This window comes from Aplidium turbinatum, chromosome 6, assembly GCF_918807975.1.
Source record: "Aplidium turbinatum chromosome 6, kaAplTurb1.1, whole genome shotgun sequence".
Lineage (NCBI taxonomy): Eukaryota > Metazoa > Chordata > Ascidiacea > Aplousobranchia > Polyclinidae > Aplidium > Aplidium turbinatum.
In genome coordinates this window covers 26,104,939-26,128,811 of record NC_137477.1, presented here as the reverse complement: position 1 = coordinate 26,128,811, position 23,873 = coordinate 26,104,939, and the positions used below count along the sequence as shown (strand labels likewise).

General features: G+C 37.4%; 1 protein-coding gene across 1 annotated transcript; it reads left to right on the top strand.

Annotated features, from left to right (window-relative positions):
• The first annotated feature begins 6,013 nt into the window (after positions 1-6,013).
• Positions 6,014-23,163, top strand: LOC145772057 (uncharacterized). The gene is made up of 11 exons (XM_082583867.1): positions 6,014-6,233; positions 6,486-6,605; positions 10,443-10,517; positions 13,187-13,324; positions 16,230-16,319; positions 16,756-16,782; positions 16,976-17,149; positions 17,556-17,658; positions 18,278-19,488; positions 20,587-20,747; positions 21,730-23,163. The coding sequence occupies exons 1-11, from the start codon at positions 6,042-6,044 to the stop codon at positions 21,935-21,937; spliced, it is 2,499 nt and encodes an 832-aa protein (XP_082439993.1). The 5' UTR covers positions 6,014-6,041; the 3' UTR covers positions 21,938-23,163.
• Positions 23,164-23,873: the final 710 nt, after the last annotated feature.

The following is a 23,873-nucleotide window of genomic DNA, read 5'->3' as shown; positions in this document are numbered from 1 at the left end:
GGCGCAAAATGTCCAGGTGTTTGCCACATTCACCAAGGAAACAAAAGATTCTTAATTTTAAAAGCTGCTCAAGCAGAAGGATTAAATCTTCCTGTCGACACTAGGAAAAAACGCAAAGGCTTGTCGCTGGACACCATCATGAAAGTTCAAGAGTTTTATGACAAAAATGATAGATCATGGCAGGCTCCTGGAAGAAAAGATAGGATCATTATTAGAAAGAAAGGAGATGATGGAAATACGATGGAAAAGCAAACACAACAAATACGGTATATGACCAATGACCATGTCTCTGAAGGAAGCATATCAATTGTTTTTGACAGAAAATGAAATGCATTTTGAGAAAGTTGGTTTATCCAAGTTTTGCCAGCTGCGATCTCAAGACATCAAAACTTTTGATAATATGCCACATAACGTTTCAGTCATAGACAGCAACATCATCGCTGTGGCTTACACATCCGATGATAAGCAGCACACTGTTGTTATTATATCTTTTTAACTATGGAGAATCTAATGAAGACATGAACGTCTGAAGTAGAAGAAAGTGCTTGCTATCAAAAAAGTGATTGGGTACTTGTTGAATATGATAGTGAATTTTACCCTGGTGAAGTTCAACAAGTAGCGAGCACAAACTACGAAATTTTAGTGATGCACAAAAGTGGCAGTGTGTGGCGATGGCTTATAACTAGTATACTTATAAGATACATGACTTATAACTGTGTGTGTACGGCACTACTTTTCAACTATACCGTAATTGTAATTATTTGTATAGGCTGGTTTCAATTAAAGCATATATATTGGAAATTTTAACCCATCTATTAAGTTTTGTATTATGTATGCAATTTTTCACTTCTTTTATAGTAGATTTCTTGCACTATTCCTGCTTAAATTCAGAGCCGTACGTCCGTCACGAAAGTTTTGTACGTCCGTCACGTTACATTCTGGGGCACAGTGTATTCAATTCACACAATAAATTTGTGCAACAACTTTTGTGAGTTAGTTTATTCATTCATTAAACTGATCAAGTTAAAAAATTGCAGTTACCTATGTACAAATCAGAGCGTTTCGTATCTTACGAAAGTTACTCATGATTTCTTGTTTCTCTGCGTACGTCCGTCACGCATGATAAACGAGCTGTATCTATTTTGTAGGAAGCAGCTACGAAAAAATTTTTGGGGTGATTTCATAGTGATAGGGCACCCTTTCATGCTATGTAGTAAAATTGCCAAGATTTCTATTTCATCAAAAATTACGGACTACTATAACTCTCTGAATGTTACGTCCGTCACGATGGAACTGCCCTGCTTGTTTTATTGATTTGCGAATTTTTCAACCTCCTTGCGCAAGTTGTAAATGTTGAAATAATTTCTTGAAATTTGAAAGACACTGTTTTCTTACCAATTGTAACAACCTGGTGCCCTGTACAAATCAAACTTACGATATGAGAAAATTAAAAACACCCTAGTGGCCATGGTCGGTTGTCCTGCGACATATCAGTCATGACAGAATGTCATGTGACACTCCTAATTGATAAGCCACTATTGTCAGCTCTAACGTTCATAAAGGCTGGTTTTTCATTCTTTAAAAAAATTGTATGGTTTTTAGTGTTTGATCCATGGAACTTTTAGTGGCCAGTTTTATTCACATGCTAAAGCATTCATTCTGTTGCACTGGCCGGCATTCAGTATCGCAACAATTATATACTGTAATTTGTTAGATTGCCAGTACATTTGACTTTGTAATGTGATGAGCATGATTTTTCCATTGCCTTCACTTTGAAACGGTTTGTAGTATGGTATGTAGATTTGTATCTGATACGGTAGGCCTATCCTAAATTGTTTACTCCTGTCAGGATGACAACCAATTTGTTCTTTGAGAAGATTGAGAAAAAATGGAGCTTGTTTTTCTCTTGATTCAAGTTCGTGTTTAGTGTTATCAATTGTTCTTTGTAAACAGGGCTGCGATTTTTTCTTTCTTGTCGAACGACCAAAAATTCTGCGTTTGTTTGTCGAATAGTAATATGACGTCAAAAGAGTCAGATTATAAGCGTTTGGCCGCGAGTTACCGCACAAGTTGTGTGGTATCAGAGTCACTTACTTAAGCTTTTAATCGCACGCTGGTTGAGTGATTGCAAAGGAGTATCAAGCGCTAAGTTATGTACCTACCGGACATGTATACAGCCCTCGAAATTAGCTTGTATCTACGACGGCAAAAACATTGCCGTCGCCAAATCAACAAACCTTGGATTACGGCGGCAATTGCCGTATGCTTTAATGTTTAATCAAACAAAATTTTATGCGTTTCTTCATCGCGTGTCACATGGCGATAGCCCAGAGCATCACGCAAGCTATTTTATGCGCTGACAATGCTCTTGTGAACTGTAAAAAGTTTGCAACCTAATAAATACCGGCTTATTGTTACGCAAAAGTTATTTTTTCATCGAATGCTTATTGTTTACCGATGTCGTTGCGAATATAAATTATGGTGAAAGAAGATGCAGTTAAAAAGTAGAATTTACCTGCTATAGATTATTATCAAACAGAAGGAAAAGTTAGTGTGGTATTTTGCAAAATTTGTAAAGAATTTTATGACGGAAACAAATTGGAATTAGAAAAGCTACGGGGTCAAGTTAAAAAAGTAGTACGAAATTCGATAAATGTTTTTTTGGCAGTAAAGTAATGCTTCCAATCATATGGCATCGCGCGTTCATGAACAGGCAGTTTTGCGTCTTTAAGTTTGCGTCTAAGTATTCTAGTGACGACCCGACAACCTCATCCTCCGATACAGCATCTGATAATTCCGATTCTGACAGCTAGTTCTTTATCAAACAGACTCGTGTTTGCTCGCAGTATCTCAATTGTGCCGAAATTATGTTAGTGTAAACGTAAATCAAGGCAATCATCTCGCAGTGAGCTATTAATTTGTTACCGGTACCTGGTTGAACAATTAACGTTATTTTATGATAATTCAACGTCGCTAGATGTCGAATTAACGTAAAACAAACGTAAATTTTTTCTTGGGCATTGATACGCAGGCATCAAAATTCGTTATTTTTGCATTGACTTTACGTCTGTAGACGTTAAATCAATGTAAAATGATGATTTTTGCTGTCTGGGTAGCCTACGCAATATAACCCTCCAGGAAATTTAGCCTAAATCGATTTGTGCTGTTAACTTACTTTAAAGGTAACCCAAAATTAACTTACTTTCCCCCTTGCGTTATTTAAGGTGAATTAACGTAACAGCGTGCGTATCGCTACTTTTGGTATTACATCACAACAAATCAAACAGTGCGGTCGTGATAGACTACTCTAGTATATTTTTCGCTTCTCGTTTTTTCGATTCAAGGTCTGCAGACGTTGAATCAACGTAAAAACGACGGGTTTTGCTAGCTGGGTTGTGTGCTTTTGTGAATGCAAGTGTAAAATCGCCCATTACGTAATCACTAATCACAGAAACACTTTTAGTGGAAGGAAGTCGAGTTGCAACCGTGTTTATCTGTCTACTATTCTTTATTCACATTGCAAAAAAAATCTCCATTCTTGGAACAACAAGTGCATAAGTCAGACATAAATACAAACTTGCATAAACGTTGACAAGTAAAAGTAGCCTACTTCGAAGAAAGTTAGAAACCCGTTATGTCGAATAGCACGAAACGTGTGTGGCGAAATATTTGATGCCAGGCGTTAGAACTTCGATCAAAGCATTATCCCGCAGTGTTCAAAATGTTCCTTTCTATAAAAATAGCGGCTTTTTTCCTCTGTATTTCTGAACGTCTGGTCGGAAACTAGGCTGTTTTCTACATTTGAAAAACTTTCATAGCAAGTATCCAACAATCATTTTACCAGAGCAATATTGTTGATTAGCTCAAACGGCGATAGGCGGCAATACAAACTGGCATAGACGTTGACAACTCAACGTAGCCTAGGTTATTTCATCTATAAAAGAAACCCGTTGTGTCGAATAGCACGAAACGTGTGTTGCGAAATGTTTGATGCCAGGCGTTGGAACTTCGATCAAAGCATTCTCCTGCAGTGTTCAAAATGGCGGCACTGACGCCTTGGGAGTTTCTCGTGTGAAGCATCGCTTTTAGACCTTGCTTTGAAGTACCTGGCGAAGGAAAGTTTACGTAAGTCAGCACCCTTATGATTGCACCCCCATCACGTGATGCCCCCCCCTCCGATTGTTCCTGGACCTGACGATGTTTAGTCCTCTCTCAGTTTTTTTTCCTTTTTTTTTTTCCTTTTTTTTTTTTTTTGCGCAAGGCGCGGCGTTTGTCGAATAGTGATGGCGCGTGTCGAGTGACCTCGTCACCGAAAAAGGCAAAAATCGCAGCCCTGTTTGTAAATACCAAAAATCAATAAATTCCTCAAACATATGAAATTTAATCATACCATAAAAATTAGATTTTCTATGAAATAAAATTAGGAATTAAAAGAGAACATCATCCGATGTTCCGCTGGCAAAATGTATGAGATCAGCATCTAGTTTATAAAATGCTATTGGCTTTGATACACATGACGACTGCAGATGAGTGAGTTGTGACATTTTCACATTTTTTTTATTGTATATAATTGTAGATTAATGATGATGTTTAAATGGATAATTATAAAGAATATAGTTGTATTATAGTAGACGATCTCAAACGTAGTTAAAGTATTAGTTTCACTGCATGCAAAAGCGAGTACGTTGTTTACAACAATATCCACCAATTGGAAATATCGTACTATAGTGCAATCACCGTCATTGTGTAGAATATTTCATACCAAGAGAAGTCCTTTATGGTGTTTTCTTTGGTGATATTTTCCTTAGTAACCATATAGCAGCCATACTTGTTTTCATAAGTTCATTTCACTAAAGTAGAATGTAGCCAATTTCTTGTAACAATAGCCTGTTAAATATACCAGGTCACACTCACAGGAGTATTCTTTTGATGTATATTGTTTCTTTGACAAGGCATACATAGTTCAGTTGAAATATCTAACCAGGTCAAAGGTTATGCCAATATTATAATATAGTCTACCCCAAGCAGCCAATAAATTTAATATGCTACAAAAATTGCTACATGTATTTTATGTCCATAAAGGATCAATTCAATTTGATGTAAAAAATAAGTAAAAGAATCAGTTGCCAGGAATGTTAACAAATTGAAATATTAAACAAAAATAATGATTTATATTTGCCATATGCAACACCAAAGTTTGGTAAGAAGATGCGATGTTTTAATGGAGTGTTACTATAAAATCAAATATCAAAAGAAATAAAAGAAACATCTTGCAATACGGTACTTTTAAATATATTATATAATAAATGTTTTTTAAAGAATTGTACAATAATCAATACAATATAGAATAACTCCTACAACATATTTGCTTTTACCGGATTATGTCACTGAGGAATTGATTTCTTTTCTATGACATGCCATTGCCCTGTTTGTAGCTTATTTCTAGTCACATTGATTTCCTTTCACAGCCAAAATTTTGAGTTTTGTTTAAACACCAACTAGGGTATTCAGATTTTCTTAGTTTGGTTCAATTCATTGTTAAGACCGGAATGGCCCGTTTCGGTGAGTCCGATCCCTTAACGGGGGATTTTTTCAATTTTTTTTTTTAAATTATTGGGTACCGTAGCCTAATTATCATTGCCGTTTTAGGGTTAGGGGTTAGAGCCTAGAGGTTAGGAACTCACCCAATCGGACTTACCGAATAGTAGCAGACCCGTTAAGACCACATAAAATCAGCAAGATGTACATTTTTGTAACAGTGTGTTTCATTATTGTTATTAAAGTAATACTTTTCTTTAACTTTTCTATTTTTGCAAAACCATAGTTGGCTACTCTTTATTTTAGCTGTGGTTTGCTAAAACATTTTGTTTTAAATCAAAAAATCTCATTTCTGACTGTTATTTTGTAGATAAGTTTGTTTGTAGTTTGCATTTTATAGAAACCTGTGCTCTTTATACAATTTATCATTGACCAAGAACACACAGTATTGGAATAATGTTGATTACAAATGGTCAAATCATATTCTGTAACGCTTGGAAGCCATGAATGGTTTTGGATTATTCATATTGGGATTTATGTTGATACCTATAGTTTTCTGTAAAGAAACGTCCTTGCAAGTAACCTTGTATGAATCAGACAGAAACAGAGTGAAGTACAATACAAAGAGAGTTATTATAAGTGGAAGATTTTCTACTGTTGGTCCAGCTATCGCTGCTGAAGGTGATATATATAAGGTATGTATCAAAAGTTTGGTTACTATTTTAATTATGATTGTAGTATTTGCTCTTGCATTCATGTTGCTTGTCTTCAAAAGTTTTGTATATTTCAAACTTTATTGTGTTGCCAATGTTCTGAAGATTGCCTGTTAGAATTTTGTTTTAAATTTACTATCTTCTGTTGAATTTCAGCATTTAAAGAAATAGCAAGCAAGGCAAATTTAGTTTATTTCTACTTCGCATTGTTAAGCAACATGTTTTGCTTTTCAGATACAAGTTTTGAGTTTTTGCAGTGGAAATGAGTTTAATTTATCAGAAGAGCAAGGAAAAGTTGGCTTGGTTCAACTTGAAGATCCCAAGGGAGTTCCTTGCCTTAATGTCTTTAATATAGTAAGTGACATTTTTTATTCACTGTTTTGTTGGCTTGATAGATGGTTCCATTAGTTATATATCCCAGACAGCAAAATCTGTCATTTTTACATTGATTCAACGTTTTTTGTTGTCTGGGTCACTTTCCATCAAACTAGTTAGTGATAATGATAACCATGCAATTTTCATGTTGAAAACATTCTTAAGTGCAATAATATGGTATATTAATTAGCTGTCAGTGATCCCATATGGTATCCTTTATGCTGGATCCAGAGAATAATATTGTGTAGTGTGTACTTATCCAGATAGCACAGCACAGTCAATGTAAAAATGATAGATTTTGCTGTCTGGGATACCCAATAAAAATTTCAATACAAATCAGAAAAGTTTAGTATATAATTGTCCTATGATCTAGTATTCTAGTTAGTGTTTTGCCATCATAAAGTAAATTTGTCAGCATGATTTCAAAGGTCAATTTTATTTGAGCAACAACTATTGAATCATCGTCGTGTTGGTTAAGTATATAACCGAGTAACAACCATAAAATCTGTGTTTGTTTTGTTAACAAATATTTTACACTTTCAGTGAGTTTACTAAATTTACTGGCATATGACATATGGCTGATTTGATTTCATTTTTTGTATTTTAAAATTCTAAAATAAGTTTTATGTAACCTTTTTGCTAATGTCTGATTTTATGTCTTGCTAAAGCTATTAAAAAATTTGTGCTCAGTGGTGCACAAATTAACTTGTTTACATATATATATATATAATATACTGTTAAGACTTGCATGGAACGGAGAACATAATAATATATAATATGTAGCTGATTACATTGACTAGCCTAACTCTAGGGTCTTTTCTACAGCGAAGGAAGTCTTTTATGCAGTTGAAACTCCCTGTATTGTTATAAGCTTTTGTTAAGTAACTACGGTTAAGATATAAGTAATTGCCGATTGCAATATCAATTATTGGCCTACCATTGGACAGCAATTTGTTGACATATTGCATGTTGCTGCAGATATGCATGAAACGGTATTTCTAAAAAACAGCTGCAATTCATTGACAGCTTTTATGAACACATGCGTCTTGTGTATGTCTTTAAAGCGTCCTTTACCAGATTGTTTTGGGAGTGCAGTTCTATTGACTTGGTGTTGTACAATGTACAGTAGGGAGGGCCGTCAATGCACTTTTTTGTCAAATCCCTTAGCAACTCGGCTCAGATAGGAGGCTTAGGTCACAAACAAATAATCTGAAAACCTTTTTTAGATCGGGCCGCGGGAAGACGCCGCACAAAAAAATTAATATCACCCAAATAAAAATAAAAAATATTGTTTTTACAAAAAAAAAGTAGCTTAATTAAAAAAATAAAAAATACACAAAACGACGTAAACAGTCAGAAACAATCACAGAACGTAATCTTTCTTTGACGCAAAAACGTGGACGCTGTGAACGAGCAGCAGTTCGCGTCAGAATAAGTTCATGTCTACGACGTAAAATATGACTACTATCATGGCCGATGACTCCATCGCTCACTTCGGTGGCGAGTTTGACTGCGCGCTCAACTGCTTGTGTGCAGCATGGAAAACTGTCAATCGATGTAGGAGCATCGGTCTCGACGAAAAGCTCTGTGAGCTGTTGGATGCTGAAATCGCGTAGAATTGATGGCTCAGTGAGTTTCTGCTGACTCTACCGGAGCAACTAGTATGTTGTCATTACGACTGGTTTCAATTGCTTTACGACTGGTTGTAAAATACGACTGGTAGGCTACCACACTAGCACTATTACGAATTACTGTCCGAGATACTTGTAATAAATTGCGAATTGTGTTTTAAATATCCCTTCACTTCACTATTATGATTATATGTTTTACTGAAACAGAACCCAATTATGGTACTTGCTTCAGTCAGTAGGGTAACACCCTACCTGTTCTGCCTTCACTGAGCACTGATACTTATGATTCTGATACCTGTGTCGTCCATATACCCTGACTTCACTTTTTATAGGCCCTATAGGCTACTAAGTAGCCTACTTACTTACATACTGTTCCTTCACCTTTTATATAGGCTACCAAGAAACCGACTTGCGTGCATATCATGCCCGCCTTTTATATAGGCTACCAAGTAGCTATCAAGTAGCCTACTTACTTGCATAGGCTACCCTTTCATCACCTTTTATATATGCTACCAAGTACTTAGGCTACTTGCATACCCTGCCTTCACCATTTATATAAGCCACCAAGTGGCCTACTTATTTACATACCATGCCTTCACCTTTTAAATAGGCTACAAAGTAGCCTACTTGCATACCATGCCTTTACCAATTCCATAGGCTACCAGTGGCCTACTTACTGACATACCATGCCTTCACCTTTTATATGGGCTACCAAGTAGCCTACTTACTTACATACCATGCCTTCACCTTTTATATAGGCTACCAAGTAGCCTACTTACTTACATACCATGCTTTCACCTTTTATATAGGCTACCAAGTAGCCTACTTACTTGCATACCATGCCTTCACCTTTTATATAGGCTACCAAGTAGCCTACTTACTTGCATACTCTGCCATCACCTTTTATGTAGGCTACCAAGTACTTAGGCTACCGTACTTGTATACCCTGCCTTCATCATTTATATAGGCTACGAAGTAGCCTACTTACTTGCATACCATGCCTTCACCTTTTATGTAGGCCACCAAGTAGCCTACTTACTTGCATACCATGCCTTCACCTTTGATATAGGCTACCAAGTAGCCTACTTACTTGCATACCCTGCCATCACCTTTTATGTAGGCTACCAAGTACTTAGGCTACCGTACTTGTATACCCTGCCTTCATCATTTATATAGGCTACCAAGTAGCCTACTTACTTGCATACCATGCCTTCACCTTTTATGTAGGCTACCAAGTAGCCTACTTACTTACATACCATGCCTTCACCTTTTTTATAGGCTACCAAGAGCCTAGTTACTTGCATACCAAACCTTCACCTTTTATATAGGCTACCAAGCAGCCTACTTACTTGCATACCCTGCCATCACCTTTTATATAGGCTACCAAGTACTTAGGCTACTTGTATACCCTGCCTTCACCATTTATATAGGCTACCAAGTAGCCTACTTGCATGTTTAACTGTATGATGATTGATGAATCAACCATGTTTGATGGGTGTGCGGCGCACAAACTCTGAATATACGCCACTGCAATATCTAGGGTTGCCATCGACATGAACCCCAAAATAAGGACAACAGAAAAATTAAATTTTCATAAAAAGTAAAACAAACGATTTTGAACAAATCTCAGCATTTATACGAGCCATTATATATCACATGCCATATTGTTTGCCAGAAACAATGTGTTCCAGCAACTCATTGTTCGTAATAAAATACTTTGTGCATCTCAAGACAACTCAGGTCTAGGTTTACTTTTACTGTAGTAGGGATTTGGCTGTCATTCCACTAAGTTTATTCACTAATTGTTAAAAATAAGACAAAATAAGGCCTCAAGTCAAAAAGAAGGACATTTCCTAGCAATAAGGACAGTAATATTTTCTAAGATAGAGTTCTTCAAAATAAGGACAAATCTTAGAAATAAGGACAGTATGGCAACCCTGTCAATACCCCTGGAATGGGGTGATTTACCGATTAGGTCCCTGTTGTGCGCCGTCTTCCTGGCGTTCAATTAAAAAATGGTTTTCGATTTCGCCATTTACTCGACAAACCTCCTAAGAAACTCGAGTTGCTAAGCGATCTGTTTCCGACGGCCCTCCCTAATGTACAGTATATTGTGCCTTTAACATTCCTGATTGAAGGCTAGAATGAAATGCATAAAAATCTTTACACATTTAAATGTTTGCAGGCACAAACGATGGTTAAGAGAGGGGCTATTGCTGTTATATTTGATGTTACGAAATATCCCAATGCGATACATCAGGTATGTACTAATAATGTTTATGTTGCATATTTTTTGTATCAACAGTGTAGTGCTTGAAGCTTTATATCTAAAATTGCAGTAATAGTATGTTAGTATATTATACCATTGTGCTTTAATTACAATGTTGTCGGTTGCCAGTTAATAAGCAATTAAACATTGACACTCCCCCAGACTATTTCCTAGCCGTTTCAAAGTGTATTTTCAACACTTTCAGCATCTTTTTGAAGATAGTTTCAACTAAATGCTAAATTCCACACTCGTTTTTACTCTGTTTGACATAAGAAGAGGGCATTTCGCTCTGATTTTATTTAATTGCAAACTGCTTTGGTATATTTGAAAATGTATATAAAAAACTAAAAAGCCCTTTAAAACATGCTTTTGACTTCACTTTGTAACCTTGAGAATGACAACCAAGTTTTTTTTCCATCAACAGTCAGTTTTGACTTGAGAACCTGGAACACTTTTTCATTTAAAACTGAAACACATTTCATGATGAAGGACTGTTGCTATAACAATGGTTGCATATCCATTTTTAAACGTAGCCGGTCGTTTGGTCGACAGGACATTTGGTCGACAAGACATTTGGTCGACAGGACATTTGGGTTAGGTTAGGGTTAGAGTTGTTAGGGTTAGGTTAGTGTTAAGGTTAGTTAACTCATAATGGCCCGTTTCGGCGAGTCCGATTAGGCGAGTCCAATTCGGCTGGTTCGATTTGGCGAGTGCCCTATTCGACGAGAGCCCTTTTCGGCGAGTTCCCTAATCGGTGGTTTTTTGAATTTTTTTAAATTAACGGGTACCGTAGCCTAGTTAGCATTGCCATTTTAGGGTTAGGGGTTGGGGTTAGAGGTTAGGGTCTTATTTCAAAGTTTAGCGACGTTAAAACGATGTAAATGCGGCAATGTCAATTAGGCTACCAGGTCTTAAAACTCGTGTTTTTTTCCGGCAGCTATCGTGGCCTACCGAGAGCTCCTTCTTGGCGGCCAAATCTGCGTGCTTGGAGGCCAAAGTACAATAACGATAGCACAAGTAAATAGAAGTAAAATTGGAATGATAGCACAAGTAAAATTGGAATGCAGCATGGTGCGCCACCGACACCAAACTACATGGTTTTATGCCCCACCCGGTGGCGCGCCCCCCTGGTATGGACCTTCCTCGGCCGACTTGGGTCAAGCTCAACAGAATCCGAACCGGAGTCGGTCGCTTCCATTCCAACATGCACAAGTGGGGTCTGGCTCCCTCATCGGCCTGCGAATGCGGCGCGGAGGAACAAACTGCTGACCATGTCGTTCTCGAATGTCCCATCTACAAGGCACCAAATGGAACGCATGGTATAGCAACGCTGGACGAAGCTACACTCACCTGGCTCTCCACCACCTGCCCTGAAATTTGATCTAGTCTCAAACGAAAGAAGAAGAAGTAAATAGAATTAAACTTGCAACAATGTTAAAATGATCACTTAGCGTTGTTGAAGTTTGGGCGACGTCCTGCAATAGAATTGTTGTACCAAGCAATAACTGCTTTATCGGGATTGTAATCCGGTATTGCGGGACCACCTAACGACCCTAAATTGTTTTAACTGCTCGCAGCTCAATAAATTGTTTCAACTGCATACCGCCTTTCATAAAACCTGACCATATATTCCGTTATGATGTCACCATTGAGGGTGTGAAGTCACTAGTCCACAGCGTTCTCAACTATGAAGACACGTGTTTTCCCCTCGGATGTCAACTAACCTAATTCTCCTTTTTAACATCGATTCAATGTCCAACAACATTGAATCGATATAAAAACGACAATATTGTCAGCCGATGTAAATTAGTACTTCGGATTAACACTTTGTTAAAATAAACATGGGAAATTGCAAACAAGACTTACAGCGCTGGTGATCGCAGCTGGATATATCCAATACAATAGCAAATGTTCGCGCAATACAACAGTGGTGATTATGACGCGCTGACCTAATTCTGCGTCACTCTTTAATACTACATATTTTCGAAATTTAATCCACGATCATTCTATTGCGAAATTAAATGATTGGCTAGAAGAAACCGGCGGCCAAACTTGGGCGACTGAGGAGGTAGCACTGGCGGTCATTCAAGCACTACTTAGCGGCCAAGGCCACCGGCTGCTTTAAGGCTTGGGCTACGGTATTCGATAATTCAAAAAAAAAAATTCAAAAAATTGCCGAATAGTGAACTCGCCAAAAAGGGCTCTCGCCGAATAGGGCACTCGCTGAATCGGACTAGCCGAATTGGACTTGCCGAATCGGACTCGCCGAATAGTAGCAGACCCTAGTTAACTAACCCTAAAATGAATCGTTCTGTCGACCTAACGTCCTGTTGACCAAATGTCTTGTCGACCAAATGTCTGTCGACCAAACGTCCTGTCGACCAAATGACCGGGTACCATTTTTAAATATTGCAACCCCACTCTCACGTACCGTACTCTAGTTCTAAAACAATTTAATGGAATTCGAAACCTTGTCGTAAGCGAACCATTGTCTGCATTACATTGAACTTGCTAATAGCTGTAGTAATACCAGATGAAGTGTTGCAATACTTTTAATATTTTTTTTGAGTGAATTAACGGATGTAACTAAGCCTTTGTTGATTAATTTCTGCATGTATAGACCACCCCAGCATACGTTAAAAATATTTTTGTTGTTTTAGTTGAACAGAGATTATCATGGTTTGCTTGAACAGCCTGTTATATTGATCAAAGGCCCCAAAGCTTCAAAACTGATCAACTTTCTAAAAGATGGCGTCTTGGCGCGTGTGAAAATTGAAAACGATGTGACGTCACTAGAAGTAACTTTTCTGAATTATTTTTAATAACTATGCTATTTGTTTACACTTTTTTTGTCACTACCGTACTGAATTTATCTATTACCAATAATAAGTGATATCAAGGAACAAGAATAGGATTGTAAGGGTTTAAATTTTTATAATTTTATTATAATTGTTAAAATTTTATAAAACTTGTAGCCTATTTAATTTTTTTCCATAATGCAACGGTCGGCTTTGCACCCTGTATCTACTTGGGTTTCAGTGGGTCGCACTGTAAAACCTTACAGTGCATCTGTGCTGAATTGACATTATGTGTAATTAAGACTATCACCAACATGTTCCAGTTGAAATATATAGCTTATGCAATATCTTATTCTTGTGAATGTATTCTGAAATTTTTAAGGCGTTTGTAGGCTAGCCTATTGTTGCAATATCATTTGTTTTCTGCAGCACTGGTTTAAACAGTGATTGCGTGAACAAAACTCGAAGGAGGGTATGTGGTATGTATTTTAAAACTAGATAATCTCTTGCAGTTGCATGATGACTAGGGTGCACCATTTTTTCCCTCTCATTTTGGAAATTTAACTTGTGCCATTGAGAAATGGTGTCCATTCCAGGTCAGATTCAATCAAAAATATATGGAGGTCACTGAACGCACCACCTCCTCACCCCCTAACCACTAAGTGTTTGGTACTGAATTCATTACAACTGCTGGATTTAGTTCAAATATTATATATAATATTTTAAGCAATACTTTATGGACAAAAGGTATAAGAAAAGCAATTGAAAGCAGACACAAATAACGAAATTAAAACTTTGCCATACCAAAGTGATACGGAATGGCCCGTTTCCGTGAGTCCGATTCAAATGGTGAGTTCCCTATTCGGTGAGAGCCTTTTTTGGAGAGTTCCCTATTCGGTGATTTTTTGAATTTTTTTTTAAATTATCGGGTACCGTAGCCTAATTATGATATCATTGCCGTTTTAGGGTTAGGTTCTTATTTCAACGTTTAGCGATGTTAAAACGATGTAAAAGCGGCAATGATAATTAGGCTGCGGCACCCGATAATTTTCAAAAAAAATTTCAAAAAATTACTGAATAGATAACTCTCCGAAAAAGGCTCTCACCGAATCGAACTCCCCGAATAGTAGCAGACCCAAGTAATAAGTGAAGATAACTACAAACTGTATTAACAACTACGCACATAAACTTTTTTTTAACCTGGGCGGTTGGGTATGTCACATTCGCTTCTTTTTATCTCCTGGAAAGTATTCTTTAGGTTTTCTGTGTACACTTGTACAACAGTATAGCGATTCCTCGCTGAGAACAGTTATTAACAGCATTAATGATTTTAGTTTTTCTTGTGGTGAAAATTTTTTGTATATAATGTATAATTGTATATGTTTTTTGGGTTTTGGAGAGGGCTTTTACAGAGTCCTTAGAAAAGTTCTGGAATGGGCAATGAAAAAAGAGGTAGCCTAATCCTATATTAAAGGTGCTGGAAAGAGCCGGTGGTGATATTGATGATGTATTCTTAAGGAAATGTTGATGTATGAGGGTGCACAAACAAAGGTGAGAGTAGGATCAGATTATTCAGATGAGATTTTTGTAAAATCCAACCTGGGGTATACCCCTATACCAAGGATATATGAACTATGACCTCTCATATTTGTTATCGTTGTTGATGTGAGTGGAAGATTAAAGGATGGCATACTGTGAAATTTTATATGCAGATGATCTTGTCTTGGCAAGTATAGAATGGAGGAACGAAAAAAATTATTGAAACTAGAAGAAAGCATTCGAGGTCAAGGGTATGGAAGTAAATCTTAAAATCACCCAAAAGCGATAGTAAGCGGAACAGAAGAAACAGTTGTAAAGAACAACGTGGATCCATGTACTTACTACAATTGTACATCACATTGTGAAATAGCGATGCGAAATTTATTGCAATGCAAGGAGTGTAAAAAGTGGTCACATGCAAGATGTAACAAGATTGGCAAGTGTTTAATTTTATTTCTGATAAATATAATAAAGAACAGGATTTAGTGAAGAGGCACGATTACGGTTTCCACCGTTTTCTCTAAAAGGCTTCAGACTTGTAGGTTGGTGGAAAGAAGAAACGAGGATGTCAAAAATTGACATGGAAAACAGGTGAAAGATGAGGCAGACAAGATCGGCTAAAGACGGAAGATGCAATGAAAAACAGTGGAAAAGAATTGCTGCAAAAAAAGAACATGCACCACCAAGAATGTAAACATGTAGTATATATATAGAAACAATAAAATAAAAACAAAAATCAATAATAGATAAAAAATAAAATCATGACTGTTGTTTATAACTGTTTTGAGTGAGGAATAAAGTTGGCTACAGATTAATAGCTATCAATTATCAAAATATATAGAAAAACTGGAAGAATACTCTCAGTTAGTGAAAAGAAGCAAATGTAACATGCCCATTGCCCAAGCTACAAAAAAGACCACTTACCGTAATAAGTTATTAATGCAGTTTGTAGTAATTTTTGTTATTTTGGTGTGGCGAAGTTTTAATTTCGTTATTTGTCCCTGCTTAGTGCTTTCTATGGCTTTTCTTACAAAGTATGTAGACATTTTTTAAAACGTTTTTTTTGCATATATTCTGTAGTTCAGTTAAATCTATTAGTTACAATAAATTTAGTACTAAACACTATCACAGTTATCTTGTTTCATTTTTAAGTTATAGCGATTTTACTAAACCAGACTTAGAGGGGTGAAGAGGTGGTAGGAGAGGTCCGGTGACCCACATATTTTTTTTGGTTGAATCTAACCTGAAATAGTCAGTAGTCACCATTTGTCAATGGCACAAGTTGAATTTCCAAAAAGAAGAGGAAATGATGCACCCTAATGGTGATCTTAATATTTCAATAAGCCACCATTATTTTGACTTGCAGGAAGATCAATCAACCTTTTCTTTTACTATTGCCATGTTTCTTGGGTGTATGTTTGTCGTTCTGGTCATCATTTTAATGATCGTTGCCCAGGTACTAAACCAATAGAATAGTGTATAGTATATATGAATCAATTCATTGCTCACATATGTAGCTGGGAAGGCATCTCGGTCGTACGTTTGGTAACTAACCAGCTAACAACATCCGTTTTTTTTTTATGTCGATCCAACCTCTGCACACGTTGAACCGATGTGATGTTTTGCTACTTGGGTTGCTCTCATGGAATGCTAAATTGCGGACTTATAAGCTTCATCAAGTCAGAGCCGTAATCTGAACTGTTTAGCTTGTAAAGCTTTTACCATTGCGCCTGAAGATCTTACTTTGTTGATACCTAATGAAGTAGGCATAGCGTCGCAATTCATTGTTCTCAATTTTTTTAAATTTTACAGAACTGTTGCATTTTCTGCGTTCAAATTTATTTAGTTACGTTGTCTTTGCTTTGAAACGTAATTCAGAAATGTTTTTACAGCGCAAGTGTTCAAGAAGAAACGTCGAGGTAAGCTGATACAAAATTTGATAACAATTTTACGTTTGTATCAATCAAAAATAGACAAAAATTCTGATTGTATATTTAACATTGTGACCAATTTTCTCCCCATTTTGCATTCAAAAACGTCCGAGAAAATAGTGAATATTTTTGTTTCTTCGTGAAATTTTAATGCTACTAAACTGAATTCTTCACCCCGCAGCTGAGACCTTCAGTCCACGAGTTGGCTGTGGACGCCTTACAACACATGCGCTCTCGCCGGTACACCAAGACCCGCTCGAAAACACGTGATTGGCCCTTTGAAAATGACGTCACGAGCTTGTCATCCGAGGGACCGTTGTGTGCGGTTTGTCTTGAAGAATTTGGTGAAGGACAAGTAAGATCTTTTTAAACGTTTACATATGTTTTGTTTCTTATGGTGATACTAGTAACACGTGGATTGATATTCACCCCTCCCAATTTAACCACGGTTGGATTGTTTCAAGAAAAATCGAGCAAGTTGTTTGTGTTTTTAATGCTCAGCAACACAACCACAAAGTCGCAGCGAACAAACTTCCTGGAGTTAACGATGCTCAGCAAAGTTAAAGTAATTACAATATTATTAAAAGACCTTTGCTTACTTGCGCTTTATAAATTGTATGGGTAAAAATCACTGCATTTCTCTAAAATAATAAACTTATTCAGTCCAAGGTCAAACGATCGCACTAGAACTGTTTTTGCTTAATCGGTTTTGCCTTCACTGCCAGCGGTGAGTGACACTTTCAACTATATTTGTTACAAAGGAATTGCGGATCATCCCATGTGGCCACGAGTTCCACAAGCGTTGTGTCGATCCTTGGCTGAAAGACAAGCTGACATGCCCTCTCTGCAACTTTAATATTTTAAGTAAGGGTTTATTTGATGTTTAGAAATAAGGTTGTTTTATTACCCTACAAGGTTTTCACTCACCAGTAAACGTTAGATTGTATATTAATTTTACAAACATGTGTTTCTGTGTTATGACACTGTACTACTGTGGCGTGGCATTGTTTCCATGATGGTGTAGGCACTATGACACTCCGACATCATTTTCGGTTTTAATTCAAGAAAATTTCAAGACTCTCTTAACTCAAATCTTTGATATTTTGTTTGGAAATATGAGAAGTGATCTTACTTTCAATGTTTGTTTGATACGCCCATAAAGAGGCGTTTAATAATAATTGATTTTTAAGGAGTGATGGAACATTTTCAAAATTTGAATTTGTAGAAAAGTGTATTTCATTGTTTTATGGTTCAGCAAATATACAACATTTGTGAAATACTGTTAGCCCATTAAAATGTTTTCATTTAAAACCCCAGCAAGTGAATTATTGTTTTTGCATTAATTCAACGTCTGCAAACTTTGACTGAAGCTCGTAAGTCATATTTTTACACTCATTTAACGTTTGTAGACGTTCAATCAATATAAAAACAACGATTTACTGAGTGGAACACACCTGTTTGTTACAAAAACATTTTCTTACAGGGTCCCCTTCACGCAACAGCAGACACCAAACAAGGAGCACTCCGAGCCCCCCTGGCTTCTCTGTTCCACGTGCCACACACCATTCCTCCTCTAACCATCGGCAGTACTTCACTTCATATGACGCCGCTTCGCCATACACATCAGCATACGCATACAAAAACTTTATGGGACATCAATATGTACATAGCCCCACTGCACTGGGGTGTGCCAGATACGATGAACCTTCTGATCGTTTGCAATATCCAGAACTTTTTTGTGACATCTCTTCCTACGGTTTTCCGTCGCAGAACAGTAAATCTGGCGAAGTGTCATGTGACTCTGCCCATATTCCGTTCGGTCATTGTGATTGCCGCCAGTCTTCATCGCAAACTTCGCAGCGTTTCTGCGCAGATGTGGACAGGTTGTCCGCTGTGACAAGCCCAAACCACGTCGACACAGTCGCTCAGCCGTTTGTTTCAAACCGTGATTCTCTTAAAAATCGCCATTTTGTTACGAGAAGCGCGCTACCTTTACCAACACGAACGATCAGCATGAAGCAAGGCATCGACTCGCAGCGATTTTGCAATGCCTGTTCCGCATTGTCAGTCACACCCAGTTATTTTAGTTCATCAGCCCAAACCAAATATCAAGACTGCATGACTGCACATCAAGCCATGGGTGATTGTGCATTGACTACCACTGCGTACCTTCGAGGTCGCGGTGACCTACCGCCAGCTTACGAAACTCTAGAAAAGACCACAGTCTCTATCGGGGTACAGACCAAGCCGCGACCGAGTTGCGGCATGACTTTTTCCGCAGCTTCTACTATTGTTAAATTAAACGAGAACGGTACTTTTAGAACTGTACTACCCCAAACTGTCAGACAACAGAGTCACCCAGCACGTGGCATTCACAAGAAACACACCAGCCTTGATTATCAAAGAACAATAAAGCCTCACTCGAACATAAAATCGAGTTTACTTTCATTGGCCAGTGGATACCTACCCGATTCACCAGATAACAGTGACGAAAACAGTTTTGAAGACATTGAAAAAAACCAAGAACTGCCTTCGCAACCAAGGGATTGTATCATATCAACCGTGCATTCCCCTACTCTTTACACAGGGAACCTAACAGACACAAGCACACGGTCTATATTCGGGTCGTCGTCATCATGTTGCCACACCGGTCTTCTCATGTCAAGTCGAGAAGCCATGTATTCATCGCAGCAGGTTAGTTTAACTCACGTTGATTTGTTTCTATTTGATGTTAATTTCTAGATAGTAGTTACATGCTTTTTGTCACTAACAAGCTTTTTGAACGTAGTTCAAAAGCAAATTTAATACTACACTGCTCAGCAGCTCGTTGGCCCTCTACTTCACAATATTTGCTGGACTGCAATTCATTTTTCTACAGGACCCTTTACCTTTTTTGTAGGGTGTATTTCTGTTTGACTTGTACCAGTCTACTAGACCAGTCATAGCTTCTATGCAGCAGTTATTGCAGCAGCTGTGATATTAAAATGGTTTGTGCTCTCTTTGTCAATTTAATCATGCTTATTAAGCTTTAACTTTTTAATTACATGGTTAACTTGCTCGAGCTGGTATGATTTGTTTTGTAACTACTAGGCACACAACTGAGACGTTTATATCATGCATTGTTGTGGGATTGGTTGCTGTCAAATAACATTACTTCCACTTTCTACCTTTTATTGTGAAATCATTTGATGTTGAAATAGAATTACTCAATAAAATCTATCTGTACTAAATCTTATTTGTGTTGTATCAATTCCTCTCGAGGCCTCCCTCGAAAGAATTATCGATCATTCTATCTATGAACGGTTAGTTCTGTGACGCATGAAATTATCTTATTACCTTGCCTTGTCTGTGTGGAAACTTTCATGCATTGTAATGAGAACTACAAAACTTTGAATGGGATCCATGATATACTTAGGACTTTTTGTGGTGTAAGTAATACACCTTACAATAGATCAGACTAGGTACCGCTCTTTTTGTTACAGAAAAGGCTAGATTCGTGGAAGCGTGTTAATTTTTCTATTTTGTGTTTTAAAACTCTTGTTTATTTGAAGTGGTAAAATCGCTCAGAGGTTTTTGTCTTGGGTGGACTGCTCGCGTAAACCATTCAAATTTTTGCTAGTTGTATCTGAAACTAAGATCTATCAAATTTAGCGCCCTGAACAACACTAACACACCTTGAACAATACAATAAACACCACTATTCTTAAAAGCGAATCTTAACCTTTTTCAAAAAACTAAGCGGTAAGTCTTTACCAGTTCAGTTTCATATTAAAGTTCTTTTCATTTTTACAGCACCGAAGCCGCTCACCTACCCCCTACATTGGCTACAGCTCGTCAGACGGCGCAGAGGGGTTCGTCCCTGCCAGTGATTCTTCATTGGAAGGAATATTTGAATCGATGGCAGTCCCTGTGCTGACAGATTGTGATCAATTTGTATCGTCAGACGCCGAAAAGTAAGTTTTAGTCCTGTGCAAAAAAGGAAAGACATTTGATTATTCAGTTTCTTGAAAGCTATAAGATCTATGATATAATAAAGCAATGAACATTGAGTCCTTATCAACGTCCATGGCAGCAGAGCAGTCATTATTGCACGTTCAACTTTTTGTGGAAATAAGTATTTCTTTGCATATGAAGGGCTGGTTCAGCATTGGTTTATTCGTTCTGATGTGGCTTTGTCTGTTGGAGAACTCCATCGAATACTGCCATAGCCCATTATTTTCTTGTCCTTCCTTAAGTATGGGCCTACCATTTTAGCGTAACATTGTTTACAAGAAAAAAATATAATACAGTCGTGCCAACAAGTGATTCCATCGTGTCTATTGATGGAACGATTGTATTTTAATTTTTTTCTAACTCAAATCAAGTTTAAGTTATACAGCATGACGGCACGGCTCGGTACTTGTTTGCATGGACCCCATTGGTCGGAACGAATATTTTGTGTTTTTTCTTAACTCTTATTGGCCCTTTGGGTGTTAATGACTTTCTGTTTGAGAAACACTGTTTTACTTGGATCCATCGGATAAAACGGATCTATCTTGGTTAGTCCACTCCCACACAAGGATTTGACTTTCAATTTATTTTCAAAGGAATGATTGTGTTTTCTTTGATGACTTCCTAAATAAACGGAGCTTGCTTTACGCAGCTTACATTTGAAACGCATTCGCATCATGTGTAGGGTTGATGCGGATTTGAAGTATCGCTATCCTTGCCTTACAGTTCAGTGATTTGACCCAGGTGCACTAATTGCTGCCGCTGGTGCTGTTATTTTCCTATTCCAAGCAAGTTCACAAAAAATTGCTTTGTTGAGTTTTCTTTTCCAAACAACGTTATTCAACATGATGATGATAAAACTTGAACTAGAATTTCTCTTCAGAGTTATTTGTTTGTCCATTTAACCTGGAACTTAATGGCATTCGCTGTAATCTCTTTCCGCAGATATCATCAAAGAAATGACGATAAAAGCGCCAACTGTGAGCGAACTCCAACGAGGCTTAAGTCTCTTTCAGATCTCTTCAAAGCGGTGACGAAGGCGCAATCAATTAGCATTTCCAGGCCAGCCAATAATAAATCAGCAAAAGCCAACACTTGGCCTTCGCTTGATCAAAAACGTTGCTTTAATTCAAATAAAACCTTGCTTTCTTAGCGGTGATGAAAGAACGCAACAACAAAGCGCGCAGTATTCGTATATTTATTTCACAGTTTCAAGTTGTGTATTCTAACGCTTCTGATGAGTATTATTGTTTATTATGTGCTTAGGGGTACCAATAACTTATATTTCTCCTGATTATCATATCATAAAAATGATGACGTTTTCTCCTTATGTCAACGGTAACATGCAGTTCGTTAAGATTGATTTTTTTTTCTAAATGTATTGACGTTGTACAAATCACAAAACAATGGAATGGCTGTGGTCGGAAGTTAAAACAGCCCATTTTGCTGGGTTTTTTCAAGACAATTTTTAAACGTTTTTAATTTAATCTAAAGATGCAGTAAGGTTCTGCCTTATTATTCTCGACCTTTGACCTCAGCACAGTCGATATAACAGTAGCCTTTTCTTGAAAATTGTAATAAATATGTGAACATCAGTGAAAGCAGTTTCAGATCCTTGTTAAGTGGTTCTCATCGCTGAGTTGTTTTGGGAATTGTGGTTACCTCACTAAATCAAGACCATACGTTTTACATCGATTCGAGGTCTGCCGATGTTGAATCGATGTAAAACGAACGGATTTTGCTACTTGGAATGATAAACCAAAAAAGAATTTTTCCGACTTCGCTGTCCAGTGTTCGCGTTGAAATGTAAATGAACTTCATGTCTGGATTTTGTGTTATCAATATGCTCTGCAAGCAATTAAATAATTGTTGACCTTTTGCGGCTTCGCCTGTCTTTGGGCCGTATAATCTTATAAGTTAATATCTTGAGTGAGAAAATTTGTCTATTTTTTCTCAGATTTTTTATGCGTTAGGATTACTTACGACTATTGACTTAAAGTGCATTCATAACCTGTCAATTATTTCCACTTTTGCTCCGGGTCAGCAATGACTTGTTTCAGCTTCATCTCAGCCATTGCTTCTACGACCGACCAACCCCTAAGCCTGAATGCTCATAATAATTTACACAAGTCATTTTTATGTTATCACTTTGTTTTGAAATGAAATTGAAACTTGTGCTTGTTTTCCGTTTCGGTTCGCGCATTGCCGTCAACATCAAACTTATTTTTATACCGATCTGATAATGGTGAACCACTTCTGTGGTGTCCTGCCCGTTTTTGTTTTGTTTTTTACTCAGTAGGCTATGTTTGTAACTTAAGAAACGCTCATAAACACACTATCTTTCGTTGCACCCTTGTAATATTAATAAAACACCCATCACGAAAATCCTTTGCTTATACGTCTAACAATTGTGCTTATACATCAAATTAACGTTGATGTAGCTGCGTTTGTTTACTAAGGTAGTGTGGAATTCAATATGACTGCTGTGATCTTAAATCGAATTAGCCTTGTTTTCCCAAGGGTTCTCAAAGCAGGCCCAGGCTAATAGTTCAAGATGCGAAAAGACTTCAAATTGCCTTGTGGTTAGCTGCCGTTGAGTAGACGGGGAATATCAAAGGCAACTTTTAATTCGCTCATCGCTTGAAGATTGTAACATAATGTAGCATGGAATGTGTAATGTTGAACTGGTCTCTTATAGTTGCGTCACTCCCGCAATGCGTTCGACATCCACTAATATAGAATTGGAAACGCTCAACTTACCCGATAGTGATTTGAGAAACCTCTTAATTTGTCAAGTTTGCACCAAAGATGACAGCTTCACTTTGGAAATGTGCGGACTGTAAAAGCTCCAGATAGGCTCACCTCAGCCAGCTAACCCAAAGTTCAAAATGATTATTCTATCGCCAAAGTTTAGGTAGTTGTTGGCAAGTTTCAGGTAGTTGTTGGCATTGGCAACAATTAAAAAATTCACCAACTTTTTTTCGAAATCCATACCATTTCCTAATAGAAGAGGAGTCAAGAAAAGTCACATGATGTTTGAACAGCCCTTGCCATGTTGGAAACGTTTTTTTTTAATTCTTGTGCGTTAA

Bases quoted from the DNA above. Each gene is read 5' to 3' on its own strand.
- LOC145772057 (XM_082583867.1), top strand. From the start codon at position 6,042: ATGAATGGTTTTGGATTATTCATATTGGGATTTATGTTGATACCTATA. The intron at 13,325-16,229 runs GTAACTTTTCTG...TTTGACTTGCAG, and splicing joins ACGATGTGACGTCACTAGAA to GAAGATCAATCAACCTTTTC. The intron at 17,150-17,555 runs GTAAGATCTTTT...TTTGTTACAAAG, and splicing joins AAGAATTTGGTGAAGGACAA to GAATTGCGGATCATCCCATG.